Source organism: Myzus persicae, unplaced genomic scaffold (genome assembly GCF_001856785.1).
Source record: "Myzus persicae strain clone G006 unplaced genomic scaffold, MPER_G0061.0, whole genome shotgun sequence".
Taxonomy (NCBI): Eukaryota; Metazoa; Arthropoda; class Insecta; order Hemiptera; family Aphididae; genus Myzus; species Myzus persicae.
The window spans coordinates 174,701-198,253 of record NW_019102905.1 but is presented as its reverse complement, the minus strand read 5'-3'; the positions used below and the strand labels follow the sequence as shown (position 1 = coordinate 198,253).

Below are 23,553 nucleotides of genomic sequence, written 5' to 3'. Positions count from 1 at the left end.
TATCCTTCAAAGGTAATTTTTTCTTTGAATAAACTTATAAGAATGGGTACCTATCTCTTATTCTCCTCTATAGTATAACAAGATTAATTTGAATATTGATACGGGCATACGGTTTTGTATTATTATAATATGGTCACAAAGGAGAATCGATTATTTAGGTACGTAGGTACTGAATTAAATTAAACATTTTTTTTTCTGATCTTACTTACCTATACTAGAATTGTAGATTCAAATGATTGAATTTGTATTTCAAAGTAATGTCAATACGTCAGTAATTTAACGTTAAGTATCATAATATTTGACATTGAATGTATATATGCTATTTGTAGGTAATAATAGGTATTATGATAATATCATCATCATATTATGCACCATCATATAGTATCATTGATATTCGTTAGTGCAATTAAAGTGCATCCTAAATTATCATTAACATTGTTATTTAGATAATTGATAATGCCTTAAATCATAATATTATGTAAAATTTTGCTATTAAAATCTACAACCAAAATTATGTTTTAAATAATTAATCATTCGTTGTTTTGGTAAACATAATAAAATAAATGTTTTTATTTTTCATTTTGAATTATACGTTCGAATACACATTCCTCTGCAGTGCATGTACAATATATTAGTAAATTCCACATTATTATTATACGCAGAAGGCAGAACAGTTCAGGTAAACGATTTATTGTGTGTTCGTTTAAGCACATTTAAATTCTATCAAAATACACTTAGGCAAGTTCGTTATTGTGTTTACTTTGTTTGTGTTTATTGAATTTAGAATTTAACTACTGGTTTGCACAACTCCTAGGATCTGTTTTAATCAACTACGGAATATTAATACCTACATATAATATTGCTCTTACAACCGACCCTTTCAATTTACCTTGAAGTACATTTATAAATTATGTAACTTATTACATTGATTGGAATTAGCTTTTATGTTTCAAAATATATCGTTATAATTTAAAATGTTATTATTTATTTTTATACATTGTTTTAATTTTAACATAATAACTACTATAATTTCAAATTAAACAATACGATTTCTAGGTTAACTGATAATTATTATTTGAATATCTGTCGACTGTCGTGCTGTAAGTTCTTCACAGTTTTTGTCAACTCAGAAATCACGGAAACAATGTTCAGCGAATCCGAGAGACCCAGTACTGATCGTAATTAATTACATGTCATTAATCAGAATTCAACAGGATCAAGCACTACCAACTCGACATAAGACCACCGCTCCAACGCTGCCTTAGACGTGGACGCCCTCACGACCTAATTGTTTAAATAAACGCTAACTTTGCCACTACTTACTACTCCATAATAATTATCGCACTTTGCAAAACTAAACATGTACAATATTGTCATTACTAGATATATATAGTGCAGACTAAGAATATCTTACTGTTGTTTTTATAAATGAAAAAAAATATGTCGTTTAATTCGATCAGTGGGTATAGTAAACAGTGTGTTTATGATTAATAGAGTGTAAGATTTATTTTTTTAAATAGCCGATTTGTTAGATGTTTATCATCACTGTTGACCTTTTAAAACAATATATCAATCAATACTATTTTCATCGATTAAGCAGAGGGGAACGATTCTACGGTCTCCAACGTTACTGCTTTTTTTTTTTTTTTTACAAGAAAACTTCATTTATTACTCTGCCGTGGTGACAATACAATAGTTCATTATGGAAATTCTTTCGATTTGATCATATCAAATCCTAACATCAGGACATTCAAATTGGATAAGCGTTTTTAACAGAAGTCATGCCTATCGCAGCGGACACTCCTGATGATGACGATGACGATGACAATGACGGAGACATGCAGGTTTGGTTTTACCGATAATAAGATTGGCGAGATGATCAACAACTCGATTATAAAATATGCATTATAATTACATTAATACCTACTTTACAGTTAATTTAATAAAATAAATGTAATTTTTCAAATAGTATGAAAAAAGAAATATTTTTAATATTATTTTTCCGGTTGAATTTAAAATGCTCCAATTCTAATTTGTTAATAATGTAAATTAAGTAAGTGCAAAATAACGTGGGAAGTTGATATATAATCAAAAACATGAAAGTTAAATACGGAACTAAATATATATATATATATATGTGTGTAATATAGACATTTGCTTATAATATTTGCGGTTTTTAAACACCAATTAAAACAAGTACCTAGTTCAAAACAATTCTAAAATAATTATTTCTATAACATTATAAAACGACTCACTTGTTTTTATCAACTATTAATTTAACCCACAAAATAAAATTTTCTAAATAATTATAAAATTATATGAAAATTATAAAAATTATTATTATTAACAATATTGGTTATTACTGTAGCTCATAAAAAAAGGTATTAGTAATAATACAAAGTATTTTATTTATAAAAAAAATGCTTGCTATTAAATATTAAAAAATTTTTTTTTAAATTTTTCATGATTTTTGCCCTAGCCATAATTATTTGTTAAATGTATAAACTATAACCAAAGAGTTATTAAGATAAATAAATAATTTTTTTTTAGAGACGCGAGGTCGATGACATTTTGCCAATATATTATTATTATTAGAATACTAAAATTATGATCAACTTTAATATCTACGCCTCACTATTATGTTATTATTAAAACCACTAAAAAATGTGTGACTTTAAAATTACATTTTAAATCCCGACCGATCAAAATAAACCAAGCTGTAATATAATCAAATACAAAATTAATATTTACCGCATCACTAAATGATAGGCGATTAACTATGTATGTACAACTATACTACATATTATTAACATCTTAAAAATGTAGTCAAAAATAAATCAATAAATAAATTAATGAAATATTGAAATTTTAGGTGCATAAAGACATTCATTGTGATAGGTAGCATCGTTAGAATAATATTTTAAAATAATAATCTCATTTTATAGATTTCATCAATGCAATTAGACTATGTAACTATGTATGTTCTAAACAATGTTTCCATTATAGATAGGTATGAGATAGCTGTTGTTCTGGCCTAAAGATAGAGCATAATGACCGCACCAAGACAACACAATATATCTTATTAGTAAAATAGCATAGAACATAATTAATATTAAAACATTATGATAGAATCAGAATCTATAGACACCCCGATGTTCATCATACACACATCTCTCATGTTTTAATGACGTGCCGTTCTCTCGAGAATGATCGATAATAATCTGGGAGGTAAGACGAATTATCAGATAGGTACTCGTATTATATTCTTAAACACCTAATAATAATAATTTATATTTGTGAAAGTAAAACACATTCCGGAACTAGTTTCTTGTATGATACATATACTTATGCAGATAGATGAATAAAAACTCTGAGGTGACTCAACGATAGTGTGTAAAAAGAATCGCACATAGTAATATAATTATCTGTGTGTGTAAAAAATTATTAAAACGAAATGATAAAAAAACGACCACGTTGGAGTGAGTCATTCCCAACGTTTGTGGCTGAAATTGCCAAGCAACGATAGCGTATTTTGTTCGCAATAGATTTCAGCGGGTTGGACTCGACTGCGATAAAATCGTAGCGTCGATATTAAATTCTCCTGTGCTTAATTTAGATTACAATTGATGTATTTTCTGTAGCATAAGTCCTACCTCCCAATAATAATGACCATCGGTATCATAATATTAGTTTACTCTCCGGCAGACGCAGACCAACCGTTCGTCTGTAGAATATGATATAATGGGTGTTTTCGCAGGGTTTATTGTTGGCTGTTTTAGCAGTTGCAGCGTGGCCGTTGACGACTGGGTGGGGAAACGTGCCGGGTGGTAGTCACGTGCGGGCACTGAACGAAACGAATTTCCAAGAGACGATGGAAGAAAATTGCTGCGTCCTGGTGTTTTTCCACGCTGAATGTGAGTAGAATTCACGTAGAACGTTCCGAAAATCAATGTGATACCTTGCGACGTAATAACACTGCAGGACACATTCTCTAGCGAAAACGGTCGTATGTCTTTTGTAGGTATAGGTCTGAAGTGGTGGCATGTTTACGTATTTATAAGGCGGGTAATGTACTAGATGCTAAACATCTTCTACCTAGCCCACCCACCCCTCAAAAAAAAAAGATGAATTCTCACTTAAATCCTACTAAACATTGATTAGTAATGTACAATTATATTATACATAGTCGTTAATCGTTAGTGATCATATTATCCTGATAATTAGTGTATAGTATCCATATGAATATAATGTGTTACGCCAAATTCGTGAAATTGCCGAGTTCACGAAATCAGCAAATAGCCGTTGCCAATCGTTGAATACTTGAAATCGGCATTTACAAGGGCATAATACCTATACTACCGTCGTCTGCCGATTGAGTGCAAAATGGATGCGTATACACAGGTATAATAGTTTAGGTACACCGTATAGATACTGTTCATACGTCCTGTCACGACGTCATAATATATAATGTGATGTGTATATTATTATATATAGGCAACTATACCTATATAATACCTGCGACGAATGTATCATTTTTATGGGAGTTCCCACGCGCACAAAAGCGTTAACGAATAGAAATCCTCCTCTCGGTACACCAGTGGTATATCCGTAGTGAAATTATAGCTTTTTTCGTATGTTATTATAATATTAAATTATAATTGTCAGTGAGGTACCTATATACTATTATAGTATTATAATATGATGTGTTTAATAGTTATTATAATCGAGTAGTCAACTGTTGTTACGCGTTCGGCAGACACGTCGATTATCGGGGTTATAAGATAAAATCGAAACGATGTCGCAGTAAAATATTAGAAAGCTCGTCGTTTAATACGTTTTTATTGGCGCTACGGCCGTAGAAATCTATGCTTCGGAAAATCATATACGTTTTGTATTGTTAACAGGGCGTTCTAACTTATAATATTATGTTATAATAGTGTAACGTTTTCTACAAAAAATCTATTAATAGGATTAACAATTATTCTATTGTATGAGTGTACTGCGTGTGTAGGTGCAATATGGTACATATAATATAATACATCTATACATGTATATATATTTTGAATACAATATAGTACGTTGATACAAACGAATAGTACCCACGTAAAATAGAAGTGGGTACTTATTAAAGTAATGGCATTTTTCGGAAACAACCTTTGGATTTAATGAAAGCAATGAAATTAATTATTTAATAACAAATTTACAAATCGTACCTATAAAGTTTAATAAAAAAAAGTGGAGTAAAAATAATTCCATACCAAAAAAGTATATTATAATTTTTATTACGTGTATTAAATTTAAGCTTTGAGACCGAATTCGTCGACAATATAAAATTAGAACGATTTCACTAGTACCTAACTATATCTAAAAAAAAAACACATTAGCTGGCTTTACACGAATATCACGTATCTAAATTTTAAATTGTATTTTGAGCAACAAAAATTACATTCATCCATGAAAACGTTTTTAGTTCTTATAAAGAAAATAAAGATTGCACACCTACCTTTTACCAATCTACCTGAATTGTTGTGTCATTGTATTACTAATACATCCATGACTGTTGTGCCAGCTCTCGAGTTATTGTGGTAAGAATCGTCTAGTTTATCAGAACATTTAGTGCGTTTGTACATTAAAAAACGTACATCAAATATATTATAATATATACGTATACCTGCCATGTATGTGTTACTCTAAAGCAAGTTGAAATGTCATTGTACAATTTTAATGACAACTTCAAATCGATCGTTTATAGAAATGAAAATAGAACAGGTTAATGAAAATATTCATTTTTTTTTTTTTAATGTCAATAAAATAAAACTGTCCGATTATATTATTTTATAATATTATCACTGAAGTATTTTCACTTGCTCGGAGCCATTATAATAATATAGGTATGCGTAGTGATTAAGAAAACATATTTCATATAAATGTCCAAGTGTAATTATAAGAAAACGTATACACACAATCGGAATGCAAATAGGCAACGCAATAATATTATCAACATATAAATAATTTCCCACGAACAACGGGCCTTGATTGATGTGACTCTCTCTTGTGGCCCAAGAGTTCATGAATAGGTAATATCGAAGTTGTTTTTTTCTTTAAATATTTATTGCGTAGTACTGCTTTTCTGATACAGGTATTATTAGAATATGGTTGGCCACATAATAATTAAGAAGAGGTTATGCGCATGAGGTCAAAATAAACACTAACACTTTTAGAATGTCTCATCTACACTTCGTTACCGTCGAGGTCGGATTCGACAATATTTGTTATCGTGCAGTATGTTGTGGGTGACTGACCATTATTTTGATGCATTCGTGTCGGCACCATACCGCGTGTCATGCATGTAGAAGATTTACAATAATATTATATTTTAGACCATAGACGTACTGTGGTGATTCCTACAAAATAATATGTTAAAATGTCACATTATTGGAGAAATTATTATGTTTATCTCGTTTCTCCAAGTATGCCGATCACCACACAACATTTCATAATGTGCTTAAAATTGTGTGAAAGGATACGCGGCTTAGGCCTTACATTATGTGTTTGTTTTGGGCTGTGGCCACTATAATATAGGTATAATCTCAGCTATTAAACTATTTCACGTAACAACTTTACCGACCGAAAAAAAATCCATGATACTTAGACAAGTTTTTATTTTTATTATTTTAGGGTTTGAAGAAATCGATTTTTTTTTAACTTGATAGTTTATTACTTATCACAATTTTGGGTACTTACTAGCACGAGAGATGAAAACATAATATTGTACATTGGATTTGAAGAAATAGTTGATTTTATACAGGAATCATTAGGATGGATTAGTTTTGGTAGAGAGCGACGACAGGGGCGTAAATGGAAGGGGGGGGGGTATGCTTCAACTTTTTTTTAAATTCCTTCTTTGGCCTGCCAACAATATATATAAGCGCCGGTATACCTAAATATTTCATATTATTTATTTATTTATTTTTATACTTTTTAGTATTTAAAAATAAAATATTTTGTGCTAATGTGTTTTATTTCAAAAAATATTCAATGTGATCCGAAAATATTATAACTGATCGACAACCAAGAGAAAAACGATAACTAAATCAATATTGTCCATGGCAAAATATATCTAAAGCCAGCCTGAGCAATAATGTAATATTAAAAATGTTGGAGCAGACACGTCTTGATAAAAAGCTATTCGGCTTCTAGCGCCGAACAATAATAATATATTGATTATGTTTTTAGACAATAGTCCAGAGAGAAAACCCTCAATTTTTGCGCATTGTTTTGGCCTGAGGGGCTCCCTCCAAGATACCTCTAATCTATAATCATCGTCCGTGGATTGTTGGAACTTTATAATATTGGCTACTCGTTGTATTGCAATAATAAAAAAGCTCATAAAATAAATAATAATATAATTTACATTAACAAAATAAATTATACAAATATCCTATAGTTTTTGTTCAAACCCCCTCCCCCAAAAAAGGTACCTATGTGGTTTCATAATGATTTGAAATGACCTGAAAAAACTTTGGCACAAACAAAAAAGTTGAAAAGACACCCCTACGAGGGTGGACTACAAGTAATAAAGAGCAGGTGGAAGTAAATATCACAATTTGTCCCTAAATAACGAATGCAATTGGATGGGGAGGAGGTCGTCGAGCGAATACTCGTAATAAACTAGTATGTGTGTTGAGAGACGGAAGTAGGTTATCTATGTTTCAATCCGAGCCACAAACAGGTGGACATTTCTTTGCTAGACACACGTTGTCATACCACAGTTTATTGGAGGGGTAGAATTAGTATCAACAATAATGTTTTTGTTGAAAATAATGTCGGTCATGCACTCGTGCAGGATCAAGAAGACGTAGCTGACACTACGCGTAAGTAGGGAAATATATTTTTTATATTAATCCATTTATTTATTTTAGCGGCTAAGGGCATAGCTAAAGATTTTCAATTCCGACGTTATAATAATAATCGTGTTTCTTATATTTTATATTGTAAGACATCATGAGAACACACATTTTTTAAATACTGTAAGCTCCAACCACTATTATGACTACTACTATGTACCACCCTTAGAGTAAGTATACCTACCATATGTATACTTTGGGTAGTATGGAGAAAACTTCAGGACGAGTTTCTGTTCAAAAATAAACAACAATACACTCAATAGATAACAAATAATTATCGGAAGACGTTTCTACTTTTTCTTCGGGACAAAGTGTGTAGCGACATGCGTTCCTCATAGTCACACGACACAATATTTGTTTGAATATGATAAACGAAGTGTTCTAAACCGGCGCTTCCGAGTTGGGTCCTGAGTACTAGGGGCTAATCGCAGTTATTATACTAGTTGGGTCCCGAATTTTTGTATGTACTAACTAGTTCTTGAATATCAATAATAATAGTAAGTATATGAAGAATTGTATAATTTATATAATAGTATTTGATAGTTAGTTATATATAATATACATGTATATATATTTTATTTTAAATATTAAAAATACTAAAAGCCAAGCATAAAAATAAATATTATATAACATAAATAAACATAAAATAATTTTTTTGAAAAATCACATGTGAGTTGGTAAAAATTTAGTATAGTGTAGTACTTACCAAAAAATATTCAAGAACTAGTGTTGTAGCTAAAATAATTCAGGACCCAACTAGTGTAGTAACTATAAAAATCCTGGACCCAACTAGTGTAGTAATTTTAAATCTGGGACCCAACTCGGATGCAGCCTTCTAAACAACTCATCAACCCATAATTGTAAATTTTAATTATTCGTTCCAATTGGCCGACTACCATATACTATGCTCATAACGATATTAGAGTACATGGACTACACTATATACGCTATTGCTTAGTCTTAGCGACGACATCGTTAGAAATAGATACCAATTTCAGGATAAATGAGATAGGACCTGAACTGTATCTTTGATATTAAGCTTGTCTCTGTATTACACACACATACTATCAAAATGGGTACAAATAAACTTTAAGTTCTATGTTATCTTTATCTAACATTCTAACAATCTGTCTTCTATTTTTCACTCTGATATCAGTTAATTTCTTTAAAAGTCAATGAGTGTAATGCAGTCTTGCGCAGGGTGTCAATATTGCGGGCCGATAAAACCGGTGTTTGCTGAAGTCACCGCCGCGTTGCAGAGTGACCATTGCATCGTGGCCGCTTCCGTGGACTGTACGGATGACCCTGATTTGGCGATACGGTGCAACATCCACGTGCTGCCCTCCATGCTGTTCTTCTGTAACGGTAAACGGAGAAATACGGTGCAGTACCGGGGCAACTGGTCGGCTGAAGATATGAGACTGTTCGCGGTCGAAACGTCCGCCGCTGCGCACAAGCCCAAAAAAGTACGTAAAACCGGCGGAGTGGCAGGCAAGAAATACAGGGGTCAAGGCCAAAAGCAAAAAATTTTAAAATTTATAAAGAAAAAAAAAAAAAAGGTGTCTTGAAACAAAAAATGAAAACTGGCTGATGGAGTGCATTTAAATTTAAACGCGGTAAACAAGGATAATCACATAGCTAAAATAATATGTAACACGTGAGCAACGGTTTTTTAAATCAAATATAACTGCGTATCTATAGTGGTTACAATTTTACAAAGTGGGTAAATATACATTTTGAAAAAATCACCTTAACCCTGCGTAGGTCGCGTGCCTTGATAGTACGCCAGTAGTCGCGCGGATTACAGTTGTAATCCATTATTTTTTTATTTTTTTTTAATAGGTTCTAAGTCTATATTGAAAATTTAAATTATTGTTATATACTAAGTACATATGGAAAAATATATTGCGATAAAGAAAAAATTAAAATTAAAATTTTTTTACCTTAGAATATGAACTTTAACTTAAATGACAATAAATAATAATTTATTAGAATTTGTTTTCTTAAATTGTAATGATACTCAATGTAATTAAATTTTTATAATATTTCTGTATAAACATATTAATATTTAAGTATCTTACATATATTTTAGCTCTCTATATTAATAATTACAAAAAAAACAAGAGTACTTTATAAATTACTGTATAAACTTTACTTATAAACTACAGAAAAAAAACGGGCGTGAAAGATCGTACGGCATACACTGGTAATCCAACACACTTTGAACTCCGATAACAACGACAACTTTTGCGATCAGCATTCGGAAACAAACTAATTATATTAAGCAACATGTTATTCGAAGGTACTGAAAAGAAAAGATAATTCTATCGGTTTTCAATATACGAAAAAACCATTTATTTTTAGATGGATTACAATAGTAATCCGCGCGACCTACGCAGGGTTAACGCGTTCAATATGTATAAGTGTGACACTCTGCTAGATGTCCTGTTGACTACTATTTATAAAAATAATATTGAAGATCATTTTGTTCTATGACTGTATTATGAAGTGATACCTATCGGCGGTGATTATTTGATTATGGTACATAGGTTAGCTATACATTTGATGGTCAGAGAACAGAGTGGTTAGCGGTCAAAATCAATTTTAGTTCTCTATCTTATTCATGTACAGAACCTAAATGTGATTTAGAATACTTGTATTGCCTATGAATATGTATTGTCTTAGACTATATTATTAGCTGACCAACCTGTCGATAATGTCTGCCAAAGCTTTTGAACACACACACACTTGCAATCACTTTTTTGTACACAATATAATTTTCAGGAATTTCAATTTTGAATAACCTCAGCAGATAATTTTTGTATTCCAATTTATCTACAATACTTGTTGTAGTTATAAGATTCATTCCAAAGCTTTAATTTTTCAATTTATTTTAGTGTTCCTGTTGCGTTATATTTTGAACAAAATACAAAACACCGTGCATCCTACGTGATTTGAATTGTGTCAATCAAAATACATCAATAAAAATACTAAGTAATGTCATCACTCATCAAATACCTGTATAATGCAATAAGAAACCATACAAACAATATAAACCACTGTAAATAATGGAAATATGCGGCAGGTTATAATTTTTAAAAATACAACTTGTCACAAAATCATAAACTAAATTTCAAAAGTACTATTATTGTTATACCAACAACAGCTGTAAAAAATTTAATTACTGATTCAAATCTGTGAAGCAGGACACCGCAATTATGTACCTTCACGTCGACGGCAGTATATAATTGTGTAAGAATAATGTTGGAAATATAGAGTTGTGGTGGTTTCATTTCAGTAGTGTGCGACACATTTTATGCGACAGTAATATTTATTTTAGAAAATATACGTATTCTGTTCATTTATTATTTGTTATCAATTATAAAAACAGTAAATTATAATGATAATTCGATTTTTAAAACTTCTTTTTCGTTTTGAATTCGGCATTATGAACGAAATTCGTTACACTTTTTAATCAAATTTGGAAAAAAATATGTAGGAACGTACATATATATATATAAAGTATTTATTAGTATAACTGACAAAAACACATAATAAAAACATGGGTGTGAAATAAATTAAATTATTATTACTTTTGTAAAACTGATTGTGGCAAATTTGTTCACATGCATATATTATAATAAATTACACGTCATTGTAATACCACACTGTCTATATTATCGCAGCTCTATAATATTGTACACATGTTCGACAATAATAATTATTATTGTTCTTTTAAGTCAAGTGAAATGTTAATATTAAACGTCTCGTTAGAGTTTTTGATTACTTCATCAATAATTAGGTTTATTTAGGGGTTTGAATTTGAAATAATTCAATGAAATTATGAAAAATAAAAATGTTTTGTATATCTCATAACTCGTGATATATACCTATATGATTAATAACAATTAATTATTAATGAGTTTACATATGGCAAACATATAAAACTCGTGGTCTTGAAAATGGTTATCATATGTAAATGTATTATTTCAATAAGTATTTTATCGCTTATCAATAATTGGACCTATATTTTTGCTACGTATTTTTTAGCCAAATAATGGCGTTAAGGTTTGTCATTTATATAAATGCATTGCAGCACCTAGGTACTTTGAGTATTTGCATATTTCTCTTTATGTCTCTCTCTCTAATATAAATAACAATAAATCATAACTAATCTCTATAAAATATAACAGTTAATAAAGTTTTTATAACTATAAATAATATTAAGTAACAAATTTCAAATAATTCATTTTATATTATGGTCCAGGAAAAAAAATTAAGGAGGCATTGAAAAACTACATAACGCAGAGAAAGAAGTCATCGTGTTGTTGGAAAATGTAGAACTGCAATTACATCTTAGGGACACTGAAATAATCAACATTTTAATGATTTTAATGATCTTAAAAACTATATTTACCCAGTTAATTTTTGTGTGTTGTTAAACTTTATTTTAATATATACTAGCTGAAATCAACTTGTTGCCATAAGCAACAATAACCAATATGCACAATTTTTACATTATTTGTTTACACAGTTAATTTTTGTTTTATACGATTAAGATACTTTTAAAAATATTCACCGATTTGAAACACCCCTAATATATATAGTACTTGATAACTGGAGATATAAAAAAAACTATTTCATTTGAAATTTGTTTTTATTTTCCGAACGAATGAAATATTTCAAGAAAACAAATGTCATGACATTTTAAATGTCTATAGCTATACTCAGCGTAAAATGTCATCAACAATAAACATAACATAGTATAATTTATAGTCGTACACGCCGAGAGAAAAACGCATGCTAACATTGTGCTGCTGCGTGACTCGCGCATATCTCTTAGCTTATAATAATAATAAAATATACCTCTATATAATGAGTAGTAGGTAATGGTAGTAGTATAATAGTAGTCTGCATGTATTATCGGCGAGTATTTTTTCTCTGCCTCGTTAGACCGTATAGGTACGTACAAATGTATTAAATAATAACGCCACTGCTATATACAGGTACTTATTGTTTCGGCTTGACAGAACGCGCACGGACCGTCATTCATCCGTTCGCCAGTGGTTTTTTCGTCCATTGTATGCGTGTAATATGCAACCGGCGACATTAAATCAGTCCCACTGCGCAGAAGCCGAGCGACCGACGATGTGTGTGGCTGGAAAATAGGCCACGTCGGCTTTTAAACGCCCGCTGAGATGTGACTTCGATTTCGAAAAACTTGGTCCGACGGACCACGGATACCCTTTATGGGGGAGCGTTATACTAATATCGGTGTATAATGCTTGTTGTGAGAACATTGCGTGAATGAAACGACTATTAGGTACCATTGCTCTATTGATAAATAAATTTATACTTCGCGGTGCGATTGTCATGCTAATATTCCCGTAGATATAGAATGGTAAACTCGTGTTTGAAAATATCATGTTTTATTATGTTTGGCCAGGGACAAAAAAAATAACCTGACGAGGGTTTTGGCTCTATACATTAAAACAATAATATTTTATGAACAAAGGAAAGCGACTGGAATAAGCAACAAAAACAAAAAAGGGGAAAATAGATTCCACCTATACAGTTGACAGGTACTTTTGAGAATTAGTTATTTTTTATACGAATTTAGTCACAGTGAATTATTTAAGATAATAAATCGACATTGATAAAATTATACAGACTAATTGCAAAAAATTTAAGAATATCGAATATATTATAGTAACTGTTTTTTAAATGTTAATGCTGTATAATGTAATCTGCACGTTTGGTATAATAAAACACCTACGTAACTACCCGTATTTATCTTTAACTAGTGTATTACAATTTAATTGGTCGGATAATGAAATAAATAGGTGGGGAAAGGAGACTGAGCTTCACTCACCTTGGCACAAGCCAGAATATTGTATTATTATCAAGACTATTATTTTGAAAGTTGTAATAAATCATTGTAATTTTATACATATATACTGATTCTGAGGTGGAGCTCGGGTCTACCCAAAAGTAATCGTCAAGGTTAAAAATTCTTGACGATTCGTTGCTAATTTTTTTGCAGTTTAACCAAATCCGTTATTTGAACAACCGAGAAAATTGAAAAACTACATCTTCAGAGTTCAACCTTATTTTAATAACCAATAGAATACTAATATTTTGGATTAGTTTTCCCCAAGAAAAAACCGGTAATTTTAACACAAAATAAATGTGACTTATTGTAAACAGGATAAAAATGTATTTCTAATAATACGAGTTTTTAACTACTTTTATAGTCTTATCAATTCAAAAATAAATCGCTTTACGATCATTGTTCTCTTAGTTATAAATCAATAGGGTATTGTCGGTCAATCTGACATAATTACTATTAATTACATGATACATAATGTTAAATATCAATGAGGCTAATTTAACTTCTCGGCTGGTCCATATTTTACCACCTAACAAAACAAAACTATACACTATTCTAACCGATTTACTGATTATATCAATGACTCATTATCTAATTATAACAAATTAACGTCTCTATTTATTCTGATTCCACGTCCTTAATGGATCGTGTTTGTTCAACGATTATTTGTGTATTTGACCTCGGAGGCCCGCTGTGCATTTGTCTGCGATCTACAATGCTCGTAAAAGGTATCTACCGACCACGTTGCTCTCTGTAAATCTATTCTATAATTTACCGGTCGATATCGTCTTATCGAGATCACAATAAGCTTTACGCGTATAAACTTTCTCGTGACATATTGCTTATGGTCATACAGTTTCATAACCGTTTCAAGTGCAATTACAAACATTTATAGGTAATACGAAATTTGTAGTTTATTATTGTTATCAATGTACCAGATTATAGGTACCTATATTTGCTATATCACGTTTTCTTGTTAAATCCTAAAACGAGGAGTGCAATATTTTTCTTGCGTATTTACTATTTTCACCCTGTCCCGTTGTCTGTAAGAATGTAGGAAGTGTCCTCTTACCTGTATACAGAAACAATTGAAACAACTATTTCTTAGAAATTTCCACGAACAACCACGTGGAACTTAAATTAACGTAATTCAATTAATTCTTCAAACGACTGTGCTGTAAATCTCAAGACTTCTCATTCAGTCGGATGTGTTAGTATTCAAGTATAAATAACGCAAATATTCGAGTACACTCGAGTGCTTTACAACACAAAACGAAGTGTTTGTAGTTTGGACAATAGTACCACAGAAGTGCTAGGTGCCTTGAGCCTAGTTAGGTAACACATATATATCCACATTATAACATTATAATTCCATTAAACATTTAAACTATAATGAAAAGTTGACGGTAACGTTTATAATAATATTACGAGTTTTATTTAATATACTATTACTGATTAAAATTATATTGTACAGTGTAACGTATTACTATATTAGTCACATAGAACTTCCTATACAAGTGCCACATTTAAAATTTATGTTTACATCTCCTTACTTGCTCGTGTTACTCTCTATTGCAATTTCCTACTAATATAATAATTAATTGCATTAAGCAGAATTGAACTATATCATCATTATACCAACGTGTACATATTGTATCCAGAATTAATATACGATGACTAATCCTGTGAAGAAATATCGAAAAATATTAGTGATAAATCATTTGTTTGATTTTTGTTAATTTCAATAGAACCTTCAAAATCTCGATCAAGTAGGCACACAATAATATACGCTATACAGTACTCTACCTGTACATATACGATATACCTATGTTTGTTGTTGATGTAGTGCATTTTGTCTGCAACCTTCAATGGCGTCACCAAGTTATGTCAGAACGACAATAGTTGGTCTATATTGTATTGTAACTAGGCGAAATTGTTTTTCTGAGCTCTCTAAATAATCATTGAAAACCAATTGTAGACTTTTTTTACACTACAATTGAAAGATCAAAAAGTAAAATTCAACTAATCATTATATTATTTATTTACAATTAATTAAAAGTAGGTTGCTCACCGTGATGTATTTTTTTCTGTATTTTACTATTGGAAGATATTGACAGACAATTGCATTTTATGGCGTCTAATGAAAGTAATTCAATAGAAATAATACATCGAACTCATATTATGATTTATGATACAATTTTCTCATTCGCTTAATATAACGTTCGTAGAATAATACATATTCGTTTTTAGATAACATAAAAAATTAAAAACTAAATATTAATTTGATAATTGGACATTTATGAGAGATGTTATTTTCACATAGTTTGAATGAAAATTTAATACCTATGGCTTGAAGTGGATTTATAAAACAAAAAAAAACTTTGATTTCATTATTTTTATTACTGGGTTTCAGCAGTTTAATTATTTGTTTTTTAGGATTTCGAAATAAATAATTTTTAATTAAAACACAGTTTAAAAATGTTATTATCAAACAATGATACAATTTATATTTTCAGATTTTAGAATATTATAATTCCAAAATATCCTGATAATAAATTTCATTGAAAATCAGCACAATTTTTTATTAGGTAAAAATGCAATTATATTAGTTATACCTATCTGAGTTATTAGATATCCATTACATATTTATATTGTAATAAATTCATATATATTTTTACATACATTATTTTTAAAAACTTTAAGTACAAAACTAATACTCAAGCTACATTTACTTTGGGTTTTTTCATTTCTTTGGTTAGTTATTTTAGTTTTTTTTTTATGTGTTTTTATTTTTTTTAACCAATATTTTAAATTTCAAGTTAATATACGTTCAAGTTATACTACGTTCAATGCAATTATATTTAATCTTGACTAATCTAAATTAGTTTAAAAGCTACTAGCTAATATTATTATTATAATTCTTAAATAAATATTAAAATATGTACTTATATATTATCTCCTCATAATATTTAAAGTTAAAATAAAAATTAATTTTTTTCTCAAATTTAATGAGACTATATTTTGAAACAATTTTACTGTATGTTTCATGTACAACCAAAACGTCAAAAATGTTGAAAGGTTTATTTTATGGTTTTCTATATTTTTTTATAATTTAAAAAAAATATATATTTATCTTAAATTTAATATAAATATTATAATTGGGTAGGTACCTAGCTATCTATGACAGTTATTGTAGTTCACTATCTGGACAATCGGGATAACCTCGAGCTGGGTCCAACATTCCAAGTATGGCATAAGTTGGTCCCCGATGTGTTATATTGAGTTACCCACTAGTTTTTTTCCTATTTATTTATTTGGGAAAACTCGAGTTGGGTTATGGCAGCCTATTAGCTTTACTCAGGAGATATCACGTGGAGGTTGGCTGGATGGTCATCAAAAAAATATAGTTTCTTCATTCTTGTTACTCTGATCTAAATGATTATTCAATATGTTTGTTTCATATTATTTACAATTATATGTAGATTAATTTTATTTTTCCCACAATTTAACTATGAATTTAGAAAATGGCTCATTATTTTAAAAGAAATAAAAATGTCCAGGAAATCAAAAAATTGATTTTTTGTTGAAACGTTTAAACTATTCTACCAATTTGTTACCTAAAAGTATAGACTATAATGTAACGTTATGAACATGTAAAATAATATTTGTGAAGGGAAATCTGATTAAGTAAACAATCGATACAATTTTTAGATGATACGTTTTTTTCAAAATACATCTGAGGATGTTGGTTATTTTAGTATTGACAAGATATGGGTTTTTCTCCCTCATAGAATACCGGCGTCAATGTGTGTATGAAAATAAGCAGCAAAGTCAATTTTGATAAGAATTCGGAGTGAGCTCTTTACGATTTTCACAGTTCAATTAATTTTTGAATTATTACATCTAATATTATTAGTTTTTTCCTAGTATTTCAATTATTTATTTATTATACTAAGCTCAAATTTTTTTGGTCACGTTTAAAGGCAATTCAATTATAAAACAAAACAATCCAACAACTGCACTGCTTCACAAAAGGTAAACCAAAAAGACACTTAAGATAAGGCACCTATAACATTATCTGAACTTTTATAATATGCCTTTGATAGTTGTTGTTACATTTTCACCACCAACGTAGCACTAAGTGAAATCTGGAAGTTTTATTTCAAAGGACACGAGTTGTTACTGGGAACCCAATTCAAGTAGTATCAAATTACTAAGTCATTTACTCAACAAGTGATTAATTTTAGGGTGATCAAATATCTTGGAACACATCTCGAGTTTTCCGAATTATCGTGACAAATATTAGTGAAAACATATTTATTTATTAGTTTTTGAATTGATTTCAAATGTTTATATCAATTCATAAAATAATGAATTTAACAATTAAATTATATTTTACCGCGAATTTGAAGATTGGGTGCACTCTTGATTCTCATAAGACGTAACATATATTTATCATAATGCAACATAGGTAACTACATATCCTAATATTATTATTAATTACCTACCTACGTCCGCCCGCCTCTGATAATCTGTGACACTGGCCCAGTAGGTATTGAAGTATCGTCATCCTAGACCTGTGAAACCTTTCAATATTTTTTGTGGATAATTTTATGAAAAAGGAATATATTGTAGTATTAGATTACTTTTATACTATCATTATTACATTTTGGACATTGGGAAATTCAGAGATTCGAGGTTTATTATAAAAAAGATTAAACACAATTTCAATAAAATGTAATATTTCTTTAATAGTTATAAGTTTAAATATTATGTTATACTCGTTTTATAAACATTATTCACTCCAAAAACCGTACACGAATTTCCATAACCACGTTATTTATTATTAGTAGGTACCTAGTACCTATAGTACTTGGTATTATCATTATTTTATGTATAAAGTATTATTGTTTTTTTAATTCTGCGGTAGAATAGGTATAGTAGCATCTGAGAAAAAAATATTACTCGGAAATTCACGTAAGGCTCAACCTATTTTTTTTTTTAATTTGGTTTAGAGTAGGTAAAGACGTAGAGTAGGTTATCAATTATTGTAATGATGATAATTATAATAAGAATCATACCTAATAATGTTATTATTGAAGTATTAACAAAATAAATTATGACTGTTATTTCCACATAATATATTTATGAGTAATGTTAATCTGCGGAGTAAACAAATACTTTTTTATAGGGAATGTAAAATTTACTTAAATCTAAAATGGAATACAATCAACTACACTAAAAAATCTGTAATCACTAAAATGTATACTAAAGAGTAAAGGTACAATTTGGTTGAAAAAGCACTGGTAAGAATGTAAAATATAAACAAATTAAGGGTCTTACAACGAAGCGAATGATTTTAAATAAGAAGAGTATAATATAACTTCTGATGAAGGTCGCATTTAATTCACATCTGAGTCGTTGTGGTATTCTGCATTTAAGGCGTTCTGAAACAAATTTTAATGAAGGTATAATATTAGAATTTTCGTTTATGTGAAACAAAATAGGTAGGTATTATAACAAGAAATAATATACAATAATGAAACCCAACACGGGCTAACGGAATCACATGGAACAAACAAAAACAATATTTTAAGACAGGTTTTTAGAATGAAAAAGAAAATCTTTCATATCAGACATATTATTTCTGTATGATATATTATTACAACATAAACTATAAAGGTGTTAGTCATTTTTTTGTTTGTTCAATAAAATAAATAAATTATAAAACATTTTGACCGTCAAAATCTATTAAATAATATACTTTTTTAAACAATTACATATAATAGTCACAAGATGACTCAAACACAAGCACAATTCCAAACTATGCTCAAACTCACTTCAATACTATCTCACCGAAACTACCCCCAGTCTACATCAAAGGCGAGAGTAACTTTTCCAGTTTTACCTCAAACTTGTAGTAAATTATTTACTCTACAGAATTCATCTGTAAAACCACACCTTCCTACCCGATCATCCACACTAATTTCTATGAGCATTATCGTTTACTCATTAAATATCTAATCGAAAACAGTTATAGCTTTCATTCATATCAGCATATGATAAACGTTTACTACGCGTAGTGATTCGTAACCTTCACCTTTTCACTTCAAGTGAAGATATTATTTCTTCTCTTTTGGAGGTCATTGGACCACCCGCGTTCATAATATAAAGCGATTTTCCTATAAATTACCGTTGCCACTTTTCTTCTTTAATGTTAAAAAAGCCACCAAAAACTCAGATTCATACAAAATCGAATTTTCGTTGCATACCAAAATAGTTGTCATCCATCCAAAAAACCACCTCACTGTTATCGCTGCCTATCTTATGGGCGCACTCAAAAATTCTGCAATCACGTTCGACTGTGTATCAGATGTGGGGAAGAACACAGCTCTGCCAAATTCACTACGACATCAGACACCCCATATGTGCACTATGCGATGGTAGTCATCCAGCCAACTGGCAACTATAAAGGCTGTTCAGTGTGTAAAAAACTTAAATCTTCAAAAAGTCATACTCGACGAGTAGTGTCACTCCTGCACCCAGAACCAAAGTTAACTTTCCTAAGCCTACTACAAATCCCAATTCCGATGAACCACCGTATGCTCAAGCTACTTCTTCCAACCAAAACTATCCCCACTTTCATTCGTACATCGAAACATTATTTTCTTCTTTTATCTCTGAGTTCACTGCTATCATGAAGCCCATTCTGTCCTTGTTTACAACTTTAAGGTCAATTATAATAATCTATACCATTGTACGTATTTCCATCAATATTGTTATTATTTTATTTTAATTTATTAGCTAATATGATTAGATTCATAATTGTATACACTTATGACTTATTTATCTTAAATTACTTTATCTAAACATTTATACGTACCTATACTACCTAATTTATCAATATCTATCTATATTGTGTTTACATATTTTATTTGTTTTGAATTGTACCCATCTTTTATTATTATTTTAATTGTGGAGCTATATTAATTTATACTAGCAGCTAAGAAAAAAAATGTCAAGTTGATAATATGGCGTGTAACATAATATAAAGATACAATTCCAATTCTAATTCAATTAAATTAAGGTAAAAATGTATTAGTTGTAATGTAATTCTGATTCCATACGTATTTCGAATTAAAATTATAATATAATATTTAGTGTGAATGTTTGTATAAATAATTGAATATTTAAACTTATGGTAAGTAGTGTGATACATAAGACGATTAATTCAATAATAATTTACATTTTTAACATCTAGAAAAAAACAAATTTATTATTTATATTCATGTTTTTTTATTTCAAACAACACCTATAATATTAATATGGAATAAATATGATGATAATTAATTGGAAAGAGTTGAAAAAAAGTTACATTCATTAATAAATATTTTCTCTAAAATTTTCCTCTGTACATAGGTACATAATATAATAATATTATACATTTTTAAAGATTATTTTCAAAGTGAACATAAAGCAAAATAGAGTGATATATTACACTAAAGTGTTTACTGATATTGATGTCAGTTTAATTTTTTAATTTTATTTAGAGTTAACTCAATATAAATTGAAATCCCTTGAGCAATTATAACATGTCTAGGTACGAAATATGACTGACGACGGTGGCACTCCGTTTTAGAATTTCGTGCGAAATACAAGCACGATGTGGTCGTTTCTATCTTTCGTTCAATTTGATATTAAACAAGACTGCACCACAAAAGTATTGAAAAATATTTAGTTTTATCAAAAATATGTTTAAAAATCCAGTTATTATTGCAGTTAGATGTATCATGTGATCAACCAATTTTTATTTTTATTATTGTACTGGAAAAATATACTTATAAGAAACTCTAAACATATTATTATGTTGTGTTGTTAAAAACCAGTAGTAAAAAATAATCTTGTATTTTTATAATTAAGTTCTCACGCGGCTAAAACAAATAATATGTATCATTTAATTAACTGGAAAAAATAAATACAGAATATCCTATGTAATTAAAATTACTTAATTTTTGTAGATTAAGAACATCGACCTATATGAGTGTATAAAGGTGAAACAAACTACCAACGTACACGTTTCAGATCAATGTCGACCAATCCCAGTGGGTGCTCGCGTCTCGTGTTCGAACTTTGCCATGTTAATATTATTTAATATTATATATAAACTATATGTATTATACGTCCAGTTTTAATTAGTTTTTATTCAAACGAAACCTATTTTGATCCACCGTCGCAGTTGTCCATTGCACATTAATGCATAATACGTCAGTAGATGACACAAATTCTTACAGGTACCTTGTACCTACACGGAATCACACAACTTCACTCTTAGGTCATAACTTTTATAACATTATGACCTCTATTTTATAAAGCTATTGAAAAATTATGCGATTACTTTTTCGTCTTCAAATCCAATTTATGGTCATAAATATGAATTCAATGAAGTCAATCAATTTTTAACAAATCACAACATGTGGCTTGTCATTAATTCCATCATCCTATGATATACGTAATGGAGTCATGTAAAATAAAATATGACTGAAGCGGGTCGATTTTATTTTGCACAATAACAAAAGAACTCAACCTCAACTATAATATTATTATTATGTCTTGAAGAAAATAAACGATGGCATACCTAAAATCGAATTTCCGTTTAAAATGTTGTATTTTTGACACTGCATTTACGTAAACATTTACACTAATATTACTACGTGCATATTTTTCCCTTCCATCAAGAGTGCCAGTGAATGCCACCGTAGAGAGATCTTTTTACTTAGCGTACCTTTCGTAGTAAGAATATGTCTGATGCAATTTGTAACTCTATTAAACACGAATTGTCAGAAACTTGGTGAATACAAAACATTGATCATCAAACAAACATTTAAATAAAATATAAGAACTTATACTACTGAAATTCTCATTATTTCTACAACTTATGGAATCATTTCGTGGCCAAAAATCGATTTAATAATAGGTTAATTGGAAAATAAGAAAAATGAATAGAATAAAAAATTAAAAACAAAGCCGTGAGGATTTTGACGAAAGCCTATAAATTCAGATAATACATTATACCTACTTACGAACAGATATGCCACTATTCGTTCGAATCGCTAATGAGATAGAAAAATAAAAAATTGTGAACACAAATTAATATAGCCCTGTACCTAATGTACAGGATTTTCGTTATGAGCTTATTATTTTGTCATAATATATATATTTTTTACATTGCTAAATGGTATTATAATAAAAATTAAGGCAGCGCATTGCCTTGCAATTTTAAACTCAGAAATTAGCACATAATAGTATTAAATTACAGTGACATTTTAAATGTAATTTTAAATAAAAATATGAAGTACGTTTCTTGCAGCAAGTGGGGAGGGATGCAAAACAACAACGAGATGACTATGTACATACTTTCGCGAGTCATAATAATGACGGGACTCGTTTCGTAGAGTTGTATACGGCATATCTTATTACCACAATGAGTAAGTATGATTTAAAATTCAATTGCAGTAAAAATTATTATACGACGGTAAAAACGCATATCCTTTTGCGTCTAAACCGTTACGCTGCAATGTTTCTCTTTGATTATCGCGGGGCGGAAGATGTGTACCGTAATTGTGTTTGACACATGAAAATAAATCACGAGGAAAATATCGATACCCAGTTTGACTCTAGGGATACAAGATTTAATTTAAACTTCATTGACCAATAATATGTATTTTACTTGTCGTCAACACTGCGATATAGATAGTG

General features: G+C 29.7%; 2 protein-coding genes across 2 annotated transcripts in view; one reads left to right on the top strand and one right to left on the bottom strand.

Moving 5' to 3' along the window:
- Nucleotides 1-1,781: 1,781 nt before the first annotated feature.
- Nucleotides 1,782-9,457, top strand: LOC111033361 (protein disulfide-isomerase-like; the record flags this gene model as incomplete). The annotated part of the gene is made up of 3 exons (XM_022314049.1): nucleotides 1,782-1,844; nucleotides 3,758-3,914; nucleotides 9,108-9,457. Coding segments are annotated over exons 1-3 (570 nt in total), but the record flags the coding sequence as incomplete, so codon positions are not given.
- A 9,069-nt stretch (nucleotides 9,458-18,526) lies between these two features.
- Nucleotides 18,527-23,553, bottom strand: part of LOC111033374 (short neuropeptide F) — a 67,907-nt gene continuing 62,880 nt past the window's right edge. The window contains exon 4 of the mRNA XM_022314068.1: nucleotides 18,527-19,244. Coding sequence (XP_022169760.1) covers nucleotides 19,200-19,244 — 45 coding nt within the window. The 3' untranslated portion in view covers nucleotides 18,527-19,199. The remainder of the gene's footprint in view (nucleotides 19,245-23,553) is intronic.